Source organism: Malus domestica, chromosome 02 (genome assembly GCF_042453785.1).
Source record: "Malus domestica chromosome 02, GDT2T_hap1".
Taxonomy (NCBI): Eukaryota; Viridiplantae; Streptophyta; class Magnoliopsida; order Rosales; family Rosaceae; genus Malus; species Malus domestica.
In genome coordinates this window covers 12,883,738-12,897,404 of record NC_091662.1, presented here as the reverse complement: position 1 = coordinate 12,897,404, position 13,667 = coordinate 12,883,738, and the positions used below count along the sequence as shown (strand labels likewise).

General features: G+C 39.7%; 1 protein-coding gene and 1 long non-coding RNA gene across 2 annotated transcripts; both read left to right on the top strand.

Moving 5' to 3' along the window:
• The first annotated feature begins 2,902 nt into the window (after positions 1-2,902).
• LOC139190405 (uncharacterized) lies at positions 2,903-5,618 on the top strand. The gene is made up of 2 exons (XR_011574655.1): positions 2,903-2,952; positions 5,110-5,618. It is a non-coding gene; the product is annotated as an uncharacterized lncRNA (long non-coding RNA).
• A 3,406-nt stretch (positions 5,619-9,024) lies between these two features.
• LOC103402035 (wall-associated receptor kinase-like 14) lies at positions 9,025-13,340 on the top strand. Its single transcript, XM_008340787.4, has 4 exons — positions 9,025-9,487; positions 9,636-10,440; positions 11,592-11,666; positions 11,965-13,340. The coding sequence occupies exons 2-4, from the start codon at positions 9,684-9,686 to the stop codon at positions 13,251-13,253; spliced, it is 2,121 nt and encodes a 706-aa protein (XP_008339009.3). The 5' UTR covers positions 9,025-9,487; positions 9,636-9,683; the 3' UTR covers positions 13,254-13,340.
• Positions 13,341-13,667: the final 327 nt, after the last annotated feature.

Here is a 13,667-nt window from a genome sequence, read left to right as displayed (position 1 = left end):
GCACATGAATCTTACTGTTCAATCACCCACTTCCCACACGCAACAATAGCTCATGGGTACCACAGATAACTTTGCCAAAGTTCTCTGCCAAAGTTGAGCACGTGAAGCTTGCAGCTCCCACTACATCGCTCTGACCAAGAAAGGTAAAAGAATAGCAAAGAAACAACACTAACAAAGTTTAGACACATAAATTTTGAAGGTCTAGCTACCATATTATTACCCACAAGGGTAAAGGAACAGTACCACTGCTGGATAATTGGAAACTCCCTGTGTGTCAACCTCTGTGCTTCGTGGCAAGGTAGAGTAGCAAACATGCCCAACCTTTACTCACATTCGAGAAAACACTCCCAACAAGATTGCTTGCTCCAAAATCGAAGAGGCACCGTCCTCCGAATCTCGAGAGCCAGACTCCCAACATGACTACTTTCTCAAAATCGAAGAGAGGGTAAAGGAACAGTACCATTGCTGGATAATTGGAAAGTCCCTGTGTATCAACCTTTGTGCTTCGTGGCAAGGTAGACTAGCAAACATGCCCAACCTTTACTCACATTCGAGACAACACTCCCAACAAGATTGCTTGCTCCAAAATCGAAGAGGCACCGCCCTCCGAATCTCGAGAGCCAGACTCCCAACATGATTACTTCCTCAAAAATCGAAGAGACACTGCTCTCCGAATCTCGAGAGCCAGACCCCCAGCATGATTGCTTTCTCAAAAATCGAAGAGGCATCGTTCTCCGAATCTCAAGAGCCAGATACCACAGACCACTTTTTCAAAGTGCTCTGACAGAGTTAAAACATGTGAAACTGACAGCTCCCACTACCGTGCTATGACCAAGCAGGGTAAAGGAATAGCATTACTACTTGTTAGGGAGACTCCTATATATGTCAACCTCCATCCCCAACGGACAGGCAGACCTGCAAAAATGCTCAACCCTTCATCATATCTGAGAGGGCACTCCCAACGAAGCCTTTCGAAATATTCAGCTTTCTTTCCCCCCGATAATACCTCTGCAAACAAGCTATACTAGAGCAAGAATATCTCATATCATCAGGGTTAAAAGCAAGAGTATCCCATATCATGCTTTTTCCCTGTCTTTTCCTTTGGCCTTGTTTTTACCTGCAAGACAAGGAGAAAGAGAGCAATCAGTCAGCACTTGGAATCAAGCTTCCAGCCAAGAACTGAATGCCTGGAACCCCTTACCTGATTACTTACCTGGCATTGCTCTCGAGTACTCATCTTCAACATTTTATGTTTCCAGGGAAGATTCCACATCTGCTTGAGGAACAGATAGGGCAAGTGCGAAGGATACAAGGAAGCATGTGGAGACAAGCGTAACAGCACATGTGCCGATACATCCATTACTCTGTCAAAAGCAAAAGTATCCCATATCAGCAGGGTGGAACGTACTCTAGATTTGATGGACTTGTTTTGACCCTCAAATTCTTCAGTCGGCCTTATACTCTGGAGGAAACCAGAAAACCCTCCAGCTCAGTTCAAGAATAAGCCTGTGGAAAGTTACTTCTTCAAAAGCAAAAGTATCTCATATCATCTCTTCTCATTTTTCTTCTCTTTATCCTTCATGCTGCTTCAAGATGGGGAGAAGGTGAACAATCAGTCGGAGCTCTGATTGCTTACCTTGTCTGTCACCTCTTTCAGCAGACCCCCTAGCTCGGCGACTTGGGGGACTCCTACTACATGGTTTGTATCGCGCTTGACCAAGCCTGAAACTACAAGTAAGCTTCAAGTGAAATTGATACATTACCTTGTGCATCTCCACCAGTTAAAGATACCACCCCTAGATGGAGGAAGAGTACTTCCAGAGAAGATGCCACATCTACCTATGAGACAGATAAGGCAAGTCAAGACGACTCCACACTCCGATACTTAGAAGTTTCGTGATTACGAGATCATTCTCCCACAATATTTCTTAATGTCATTTGTACTAAATCATTCACTTGTACTCACTAAAGGAGAGCTTGAACCTATGTACTTGTGTAAACCCTTCACAATTAATGAGAACTCTTCTATTCCGTGGACGTAGCCAATATGGGTGAACCACGTACATCTTGTGTTTGCTTTCCTATCTCTATCCATTTATATACTTATCCACACTAATGACCGGAGCAATCTAGCGAAGATCACAAAAAGCGACCGTTTTCGCTACCTAGGATCTATCTTGCAAGAGAACGGAGAATTAGATGGAGATCTCAACCATAGAATACGAGCTGGATGGATGAAGTGTTAGAATGCATCCGGCGTGTTGTGTGACCGTCGTAGGCCACTAAAGCTCAAGGGAAAATTTTATAGGACGGCAATAAGGCCAGCGATGTTGTATGGCACAGAATGTTGGGCAGTGAAGCATCAACACGTACACAAAATGGGTGTAGCGGAGATGAGGATGCTTCGTGGGATGTGTGGGCACACGAGAAAGGATAAGATTGGGAATGAGGATATCCGAGGTAAAGTAGGAGTAGCCGAAATTGTAGGAAAGATGAGAGAAAATCGGCTCCGGTGATTTGGACATGTGCAAAGAAGGCCGAATGACGCTCCGGTTCGAAGATGTGACTACGGGACAGAGGTTCAGGGCCGAAGGGGTAGAGGAAGACCTAGGAAAACTTTGGAAGAGACTCTAAGAAAAGACTTAGAGTACTTGGATCTAACGGAGGACATGACACAAAACCGAGCGCAATGGCGTTCTAGGATTCATATAGCCGACCCCACTTAGTGGGAAAAGGCTTTGTTGTTGTTGTTGTTGTAGTTGTCTCTCTCTCTAGAAATTTGTAATTTTGGTTGCTTTTGTGAAATGGGTATTGGATGAAAACTATGAAATGCAAATTATTTAATCACATTCTTAAAGTTTCAGGTATGTGAAGAAGGATTGGTCTTCTTATGTAATTTTGGCAAACACTAAGTTTCTTCTAGTGAAGAAGGATTGGTCTTCTGAAATTCAGGTATGTGATTGATCACAAGGAGTGTTCTTTATACATATTTCTAGCATTGCCTTTGTGTCTGCATTTTTGCTATATGCATCTCTAGCATTGCCATAGTGTTCATATAATATTTGTTTAGTTTCATCAATTGATATAGTTTTTTTTATTAATTGATATGTGTAGAAATTAGAAGTATGGAACGATATTACAAGCGAAAATCATCATCGATTAGTTCGGACAATCATATTCCAAATAGTTTATCTCCAAACTTGGATAGTTCCAATCATATTCCGAACAGTTCCCCTCCAATTCCAAGTAGTTCTAATCGAATTGGTGGTAATTCCACTCCACAACAAAATGAGTTAAAAGTTGATTTGGATAATCTTGAGAGAGACCCCGGAAAGAGAATTCCAATGAAGGATTATCCTCCAGATATTCGAGATGAGGTCCGAAGAACATATATATTAATGGAGCCTTTTAGAGCTAAAGATCATGATTTTCCATTCACTTTGCATTCGAATAAAAAGCGACGGTTCGTTGATAATTGGTTGAAGGAATTTCATTGGTTGGAATATAGTATATCTAAAGATGCTGCATTTTGCTTTTATTGCTATCTATTCAAAGTCAACTTTGAACAATCAGGTAGTGACGTCTTTACTGAGGTAGGCTTTCAAAATTGGAAGCATGCAAGAGCCTGTTTTGAAAAACATGTGGGAATGGTTGGTAGCTTTCACAATAAAGCTGTTGAAGCTGCTGGTAATCTAATGAATCAAAAGACACATATTGAAACAGTTTTGGTCAAACAGTCAGAAGAAGCTCGTATGGCTTATCGCACTTGCTTGAATGCGTCAATTGATTGCACTAAGTTTTTGTTGCGACAAGGTCTTTCATTTCGTGGTCATGATGAAAGTGACACTTCAAACAATAGAGGTAATTATTTCGAGCTCTTGCAATTCCTTGCGGATCATGATGAGAAAATAAAGGCCGTTGTGTTAGATAAAGCTCCAGGAAATCTCAAGCTAATAGCTCATTCAATTCAAAAAGATCTTGTTCATTCATGTTCTATTGAAACCATTAAAACTATCATAAGTGATATGAAGAATGCTAGGTTCTTTTCTCTATTGGTTGATGAGGCACGTGATGTTTCTATAAAGGAGCAAATGGCGGTGGTTTTGCGTTATGTGGACAAAACTGGGAAAGTCATTGAAAGGTTTGTAGGAGTTCAACATGTTCCCGACACCACTTCAAACACATTAAAGGAGTCTATTGATGCCTTCTTTCATTTCAATGAGTTGAGCTTCTCCAATTTACGAGGGCAAGGTTACGATGGTGCTAGTAATATGAAAGGTGAGTTCAATGGACTCAAGACAAAGACTTTGAATGATCAACCTTGTGCATTCTATGTTCATTGCTTTGCTCATCAACTCCAATTAGCTCTTGTTGCCGTAACAAAGAATAATGTTGATGTTAACACATTCTTTCTATTGGCTAATAATGTGGTAAATAATATTGGAGCTTCATGTAAGCGTCGTGATGCACTTAGAGAGATGCAACAAAAAGAACTTATGAAAGCTCTTGAAAATGATTCTCTTATGACGGGACGAGGCTTAAATCAAGAAACTAGTCTCAAACGTGCCGGAGCTACAAGATGGAATTCACATTATGGTACTTTGATTAGTTTGATTATATGTTCTCATCCGTGGTCAATGTGCTTGAAATGATTGTTGATGATAATACCAATGATAGTGTGGCCGAAGCAAATAGGTTATTGAAAGACATACAATCTTTTGAGTTTGTGTTTCTCTTATTTTTGATGAAATCTATATTGGGAATCACGAATGATTTATCACAAGCATTACAAAGGGATGATCAAGAGATTGTGAATGCAATGGCTTTAGTCAACACATGTAAAGAACAACTACTCTACATGAGGAATGATAAGGGGTTTGACCTTTTGGTTGACAAAGTATTGTCATTTTGTGTTCAACATCATATTGAGGTTATTAACATGGATGAGACATATGTAGCTCATGGGAGGTCGCGCCGTAATACCCACAAAAAGACCAACCGTCATCGTTACAAAGTGGAGCTCTTTTTTGTTGTCATTGATTCCCAACTTACAGAGTTAAATAATCGCTTCAATGAAACAAGTACCGAATTGCTCATTTGTTTGGCTAGTTTGAGTCCAAATGATTCTTTTGCAGCTTTTGACAAAGAAAAGCTACTTCACCTTGCTCAATTGTACCCTCAAGATTTTACAAAGCAAGACCTATTGGCACTTGAAGATCAACTCGATATTTATATTCATTCTATGCGTTCAAGAAGTGACTTTTCTTAGTTGCAAAGCATTAGTGATCTTGCTAAGAAAATGGTGGAAAAAAGGTTGCATCGAGTATTTCAATATGTGTATTCACTTATTGAATTGGCTTTGGTTTTACCTGTTGCAACTGCTTCAGTGGAGAGAACATTTTCTGCCATGAATATCATTAAGAGTCCATTCCGCAACAGAATGGGGGATCAATGGTTAAATGATAGCTTAGTTGTTTATATTGAGAAAGATGTTTTTTCTTGTATTGACAATGAAACTATCATGACACGTTTTCAAAGTATGAGATCCCGTCGTGGACAAATTTAGTATTTCTAGCTTGTTTAGCACAAAGATTATGAATGAAATTTGTAATTTGCCATTTATTTGTTCAATGATATTTTCGTCTTGGTTTTTTTTTTTTTGGAACTTTTATATTAAGACCACCCTAAGTTAAAATCCTGGAACTGCCACTGGTTCTAATGCTCCAAAAGTTTAAGAGAAACTCTCGATTTTCTATTAACCCTAAAAGTGTTTAAATAGTCTATATGTGAAAGGTAAATAAAATGAGAAATTACAAAATTTCCAAAACTATCCATAGAACTTAAAATTCATCTTGACCTACTAAATGTCGATAAAATGCCAAAAATCTTTAGTCGTGGCAAAAGCGCCATTCAGGATCACCTCATCATTTATTTTTGTTTTCGAGCCAAATCTGGAGAGATTTTTCATGTACACGAGGTAGTACATCACTTGTCACTAAACAAATTGTGAGATATATGTGCTAAAAAGTTAGTAACTTAAAAAATAAAATTTCTTTCCATTCATATTAAAACATGTGTTGTATTCATATTACAACTAAAAATTTCTCCTAAATCTGACACCAAAAAGTATTTTCCGGAAAGGTATTCACCGTGAAAACACTATTTATGCGAGAAGTTGCTTTCGACCCTTCATCCCTATATTAGTGGGATAGAGTGCCCTACGCACGTTTGAAATAGACATCCCACATTCATACACAATACTATGTGCTGGTTAAACCAATTACAAGCGGTTTGTTCATTGTGATTCCTAAGGACTTCCTCCTAATTTTTCTAGTAAACGATATTATTTACGCTAATGAACGGAGGAATGTGCTAAGCTTCACACTGAGCTAGCTATAATTATGTGGTTCAAATTCATGTTTGGCGAGAATCAAACCTAAGATATTTCATTTACAAGTAAAGAAAAACATCACTAGACCGTAGTACTAAGTGACGATTTTCTCCTAATTAAATTGCCACTTTTTTGAAATGGACAGAGACAAAACAATGTTTACAAACTAGATGATCAGATATCAGTCTGCAGGATCACTCTCAGTCCCAGAACAAATTTCTGAAGTCATACTTTCTCCAATCACGCCTCACGATTGCCACTATTGCCATGCAGATTAACATTTTTTTGCATCAGATTCTCACAAGCAATAATATTATTTCTATAACTTGCAATGCATATATGATATATAAGGAATATAGTTAATGACGTAGTAAACATTTGACATGTAAAATATTTTTGTGACGTGTTTACTAGATGGAAATTAAAATAAGAAGTTGATATTCATGTGTTTACTGCTCATTAAGGAAACTAAAATAGGGTCCACACGAAATAAGAAACATTATTTCTCAAGTTGGAGGTATTGGATTCTGACGAGGAGTTGGTATTCCAATTATGGGAGGGGTAGGTGAATCTGTTCTGGTAAGAAGGCAACCGCTGAGATGTAGAGGATGGTGCAGTGAACATGGAGGGTGAGTTCTGGTGGTGAATTGGTCAGAAAGTATGATAAAGTCCAGGAATGTAAATCAGAGCCAAAAATCCATAAATCAATGAAAACCTTGAGAAATAGGAATGTCCATACTCCAGTGTTGCATCTAGCTCCAACACGAACTTTGTAGACAAAGGTTTCAGGGCGGATCGAGAGGTTGGCGACACTCTAGAAAGGAGGTTAGGGTTTTTCTTTTATCTGTACTAGTAGTGGAGTGGCTTGCTACTTTCAATAAGAAAAGGAAAATTGAGCAAGACCGTAATTTCTATCCGGTTACAATCATATCCGGTTACAATCATCATTCATTCGTTGAACCTTGGTGCGGAAAAAAAAGGGCCGCGGTCGAAACTCTAATTTTGTAAAAAAGTCGAGGCCGTCCAGACCCCGGGGGGAGGAGCTGTAGAGAAGGCAACTGTCCTTGCCTGAATGGCTGGGAGGCTGACCCCTATCCAAGCTGTGACATCCTCTGTGCCAATCTACACTATACAAACCATTGGGAGAAGGTACGATATTAGAGAAAGAGTGTGTAGTATGTTCGTTACGTACATACATACTCTCTTTTCACTTCCACTTGTTATTTGAGGATAATGTACTGTTATTACACCTTGAAATTTCTCTAACAAACGCTACTTTTGTTGATATCCGCTTCGATAATTTGGGTAATGTGGTAAACTTGTCACATATGTGGTGGCCAATTTCTCACACTTGTGGTGGCAAATCATTGTGTACACTTTGCTGTGGCAAATCATTATGTTTAGTGATATAATGATTAAAACCAAACACGAGATCTCATGCACGATGTCAATTTGTGGTGGGAGTTAGAAATCTGTTTTATGGTGGCAAATGACTCCTATTCACAACTAGTGTAGTACTTATCATAATCCTCCTCCAAAACCTTGACAAATCATCATCCATCCACTCAAAGATCCTAAATCATCTAGACGCCTCTCTAGTGATATTTTTGGAGTGTGGGACTCGATGTTCAACAATTTCGGCCATTATGGGTATTATCGTCAAACACTTGGACCTCCTTATCCTTCACGGCAGGCATTTGTGGAAAATGCAACACAAAAAACCAATCTTTTGACATTGTACGTATTTTGCATTATACTAGTTACCTTGTTTCTTTTTCGAGAACGACCATTTGACACAGTCAAACTCATCTACAGCAACAACAACGGGGAAGCATTTTGATCACACGTATTCAGCATGGGTTTTAAAGACATTGATCTAGAAGCTCTTCAAAACCTTGGATGAGATATGTTGTGATCAATTAGAATGAACTTGAGTTCAGTCCGATTGTTTGTTGTGCCAAAATGTAAGATGAATATGAATGAACAAGATAAGTTATAAATCCACTATAAAGTGAGTATAAGTTGAGCTTCCTTGTATCCCAGAAATCAATAATTTGCATTAAACCATTCACACACCCGTTTCATACAAAGTGCGATAAATGTTAAAGAACATGTTACTCGGGGTTGCATGATTGCTCAAATTTGTTTATTATAACTTCATTGCTCCCCTTAACACTCTCTACTTTCTTCAATATCTAAGGATATTTCATCTCTTCCATCGCCTATTCGTCTTTCGACGTAACAAAATACATCGAATATATATGCTTACAAGCATATCATCCATGTAAACCTTAGCGATCTTATTTTGTATGCTAGACAAACATGGGAAGACTAGTTTTTGGTAGGTTGGTATGTGTTTTTTGATGATGCATTCTCATGTGGCAGTATAAATCAACCAAACGCGTTATCCATATGATCCTACCAAACTAAAAATATGCACATGCCAAATGCATATGCATTTTTGTTTGATTGTTTTTCAAAGGAAAAAAGCATATGGAATAGGGATGTGATATCTACACACCCCAATTTACTTTTTACATACCTTTTTAATTTTTGATCGTCAGATCGAATGAATTAAAGAAGATCAATGAATAAAAATTATTAAAAAATGTGTCAGAAGTAAAATGAGATTCTATGGAATAATACAGTGGAAGATGAAGCTGTTGGAACACAAGACTGATACCCCCACCTCACCACCTTCATCAAATCAAACAATTTTTTAATTAAAAAATTTATAAAAAAATATGAGTGTGTTAATATGCTGTCCACACACAACCTCTGTGTCAGTCAAACCCTTTATAATTTGGCAACATGTCCCATATCAGTAATTTCCCATTCTCTTCAAGGGGATTTCTGTCATAAAACGTTTCTTATGGTTGCAGAAACACCAAGAGGCAGAAGGCATTGAAGAACCCAACCTGTATTTTATGTTTTAGGAGTTGCAGATAGCTGCAAATTCAGAAATTCAACATAGCTGAGTTAAGAAGAAGCAGAGTCCATTAAATTTCACGCAATTTTATTTATCAAATCAGTTAATTATACAGGAGAGGCAGAGCAATTAATCCAACCACCATTGAAGAAGAAGCTCTCAGAGAGGTAAAGATTTTGCATTTATTGAAGCAGATGGCTTCCCAACTGCCATATTTAAGTTTCAAGCTTTCTTCTTCTTTAATAAAACCCAGAATCCCAAAATTTCAATTTCTTTTATTCAACTTGTCACTCCAATTGATGTTTGAATTTGCAGAAAGTCGATGACTGATGAAAACCCAGTTTAATCTGAACTCAATTTGATATGATTTTCCACATTCTCCACCGAAAGTCTCTGACTTTGATCACTGTCGTCACCGTCCTTATCCTTTCAACCTCCACAGCCGCCATAGCCAAAGCTCAAAACTCAAGCTCCTGCATACACACATGCGGATCGGGAAAATCCGCCAAAACGGTTCGCTACCCATTTGGATTCTCACCCAGCTGCCAAATCCGATTGAACTGTTCTGAAAATAACGAGATCAGACTCGGCAAATTCAGAGTCCTAAACGTGACCCCAAACGCCGTCTTCGTGAACCTCCCTGCAATATGCAACCGTCGGTTCGAATCCGTGATCGAACTCTTCGGCCCGAACTTCGGCCCGACTTGGAACAACAGCCTCCTCCTCCAGAATTGCTCGGCGCCGCAAAACGGCTGCCTCATTCCCGCCGATTTCGTTCAGAAGCAGTTCAATTTAGAGAGCTGCAGGTCCAGCGCCGATAACATCAGCTGCCTGTCTCAGCCGCACAACCAGTCAGAAGTTATGCGATTCGAGGACTTGAGTCGGACCGGGTGCAAGAACTTGTTCGGGTCGATTTCGGTTCAGTCGGATGGGGAGTCGCCGCTCTCGCTGGAGTTCGAAACGGTGGAGTTGGGATGGTGGGTCGGGGGACTCTGCGACTGCGATCCGAATGCCACGTGTACTCGGGTAAAGCTCGGCGAGAGGACGGACGGGTACCAATGCAGATGCGTTGATGGGTTCGACGGCGACGGCTTCAATCATGGGTCGGGCTGCCGGAGAGGTTAGTCAACGCGCTATTTTTAGTCTTTGTAAACTTTTAGTCATGGTCTTTGACGAGCAGTGGAAAAGTAGACAATTCCGTTTCGGTGGGGATTTTGGACTTGGCCAATGATGTGCTGCCACGTCACTATTTATGTTTTTCCATGGATTTGTTTAGCGAGATAACCAAAAGGTGCATTAATTAGGGAAAAATGGGGTTAAATTAAATAAAATTGGCTTACATTACTAAATTAGGGTCTAATTTGCAATTAATTTTGGTAATGTGTAGAGACGGAAAGTCAATTAGTTTGATTTTGTTACACTCAATTATTCATAAGAGGACTTTGCAGGCAGCCACACTGGATTTGAATTGGTCGTAGCAATGTCGATAGGCCGAAAAGCTGGAGGCTTAAATTGTTTATGAATTTATCTGAGTATTTTGAGCATAATTTGAGCATTGTTGAAATGAATCTGCAGTATTCTAATGTGTTCGTATTGTTTTGAGTCGATGGTCGCTATCCCAACGAAGGAATTCACCGAAAGTCAAAGCCTTTGTGCAATTTTCCCTGTTTGTTTATAGAGGATATTAGGTGAAGCACATGCCTTTACTAGGTATATTTAGGACCTTGGATCAATACAGGTTAGGTTGGGGAGGGGGAGAGAAGACTTGTAAAGTTACAGCACAAGTTTTTCCGGTGCAACTGTTCGTGTAGTAAACTTTGCTATCCGATTGTTGTGGACCTGATAAGTTATAACATTAACTAACGTAAACCTTGATAGCACAAGTTGGTTAATTAGGCTGACAGTCTCTCAAACTTACAAGTTCTACTGAATTCCTATTTCGCATCTTAATTCCTCACGGGGGATGTAGCAAACTTGGATTTGTACCGAGTTCTTGTTGAATAAATAAAAGCTTGCAATGACCTGTACAAACTTTTATAGTTGGAATATACCATACATAGGAAGTGAGAACTCGCAGGTGATTTACTCTGTGATCTCGAGCCTTGAATTCTGCTTGCAGTCCATTTTTATCTATGTGAATTGAAATGCATCTGTAACTTTTACCAATTGCCTGACCTATTAATATTCTGAAACTGAAATGTACATAGCATCACAATCTCAAGCTGGCTCGTTTTGTTCTAATTGTTTTTATACTGGTTGCCGTGTCTCTAGTGTCCAAGTGCAATCCTTCAAAGTACATGTCTGGTCGCTGTGGGGGAACAACAAGAGTTGGTGTTCTTATTGGAGGTAAATTTTCTACTTTTTACACTTGTTTCAAAATTTATCATATGCTCAGCCATGTTACTTTTTTTTTTCCCCGCTTCAGTTGTTTTCGCTTCTTCTTTCTCCACATCTCATTTTTAGACATGGTAACTCCTAAAAACATAAGAGCGTGAACTGTAATTCCACTGGTGATGCAATGCCGTATGGCCTTGTTGCTTAGCTGATATATTGATCAAATATGACTGGGACCTTATAAAATTTCATATATTTGGTTATCTTGTGTTTTCTCTAAATACTTGCGTGGCATTGGTTTTTGTCTTAGGGGTTATTGCTGGAGCTTTCATAATGGCCGGTCTATTTTTTATCTGTCACTTTGTTCGACGTCGCTCAACTTGCTTGAGAAACCAAATGAGTGCAAGGCGCCTTCTAAGCGAAGCAGCAGGCAACTCTAGTGTTCCATTATATCCCTATAAAGAAATAGAGAGAGCCACTAATTGCTTTGCTGAAAAACAAAGGCTGGGAACGGGGGCTTTTGGTACAGTTTATGCAGGAAAACTCCACAACGATGAGTGGGTTGCCATAAAGAAGATCAACCGTCGAGACACCAATGGCATTGATCAAGTCATGAATGAGATCAAGCTCCTTTCCTCTGTGAGCCACCCGAATCTGGTGCGCCTCCTAGGTTGCTGCATAGAGGGAGGTGAACAGATCCTCGTCTATGAATATATGCCTAATGGAACATTATCTGAACATCTTCAACGAGAGAGGGGCCAAGGACTTCCGTGGACCATAAGGCTCACCATCGCCTCTGAAACTGCTAATGCTATAGCTTATCTCCATTCTGAAATGAATCCACCAATTTATCACAGAGATATCAAATCCAACAATATACTCCTGGATTACAACTACAAGTCAAAGGTAGCAGATTTTGGCCTTTCTAGACTTGGGATGACTGAATCGTCATACGTATCAACGGCTCCACAAGGGACTCCGGGCTACGTGGATCCTCAATACCATCAAAACTTCCACCTCTCCGATAGAAGTGATGTTTACAGCTTCGGGGTAGTATTAGTAGAGATTATAACCGCAATGAAGGTGGTTGATTTCGCTCGACCTCAGTCTGATGTCAACTTGGCTGCACTTGCAATCGATAGGATTGGGAAGGGAAGCTTGGACGAGATAGTTGATCCCTTTCTGGAGCCAAATAGGGACGCATGGACTCTATATTCTGTTAACAAGGTGGGTGAGCTTGCATTTCGATGCCTTGCTTTTCACAGTGACATGAGGCCTTCTATGAAAGAGGTGGCAGAAGAACTAGAGTACGTCCGGTGCAGCGGGTGGGCAACAATGGAGGAGAACATATGCATGGGATCATCAGTGGCGTCGTCATGTTCATCACCGTATAATGGAAGTGAGAAATCGTCAAGAGGCATGACGGCGAAGAAGGCCGGTATACGAAGCCAGAGATCAATAGTTTCACTGAGGGTAGATAGTTCTCTAGCTTCCATGGAAGAGGACAAGGATAGCTCCCCAGTGTCTGTACATGATCCTTGGTTGAGTGACCAGAGTTCACCTTCAACAAACAGCTTATTGGGCAATGTAGTTAAGTGACGTCATAAAACAATGATCAACGATCGAGAAAAAGAAGAAGAAACAAGTTGCAAACTCTGACTATTATATTTTACAATTTCTTCTACCTTTTTGCCGCCTCCCTACATATTGCTTACAAGGTGCTCTCTTTTGTATGCATCCCACTAAATTCAACCACAGCACCAGAGGAACTAATTAAATACAAAAATTAGATCAAATTAGTAATTAATCTAAAACTTAATTGAAATTGCAAGTGACCTTTTACCACAGTGGTGGAAAGGTTTTGAGCCTTTGCACGACGGCGTGAGTTTAAATCCCGTCAGTGGCTAATCTAACATTTAATATAACAAAATTCATCGTTTGACAAAGTGACCCTTTACCACAGTGGTGGAAAGGTTTTGAGCCTTTGCACGATGGCGTGAGTTTAAATCCCAT

What these genes read in the sequence shown, in the direction of transcription:
- LOC103402035 (XM_008340787.4), top strand. Translation starts at nt 9,684, where the DNA reads ATGATTTTCCACATTCTCCACCGAAAGTCTCTGACTTTGATCACTGTC. An exon ending in TGGGTCGGGCTGCCGGAGAG is followed by an intron (nt 10,441 to 11,591) that starts GTTAGTCAACGC and finishes CCGTGTCTCTAG; the next exon opens with TGTCCAAGTGCAATCCTTCA. An exon ending in AGTTGGTGTTCTTATTGGAG is followed by an intron (nt 11,667 to 11,964) that starts GTAAATTTTCTA and finishes TTTTTGTCTTAG; the next exon opens with GGGTTATTGCTGGAGCTTTC.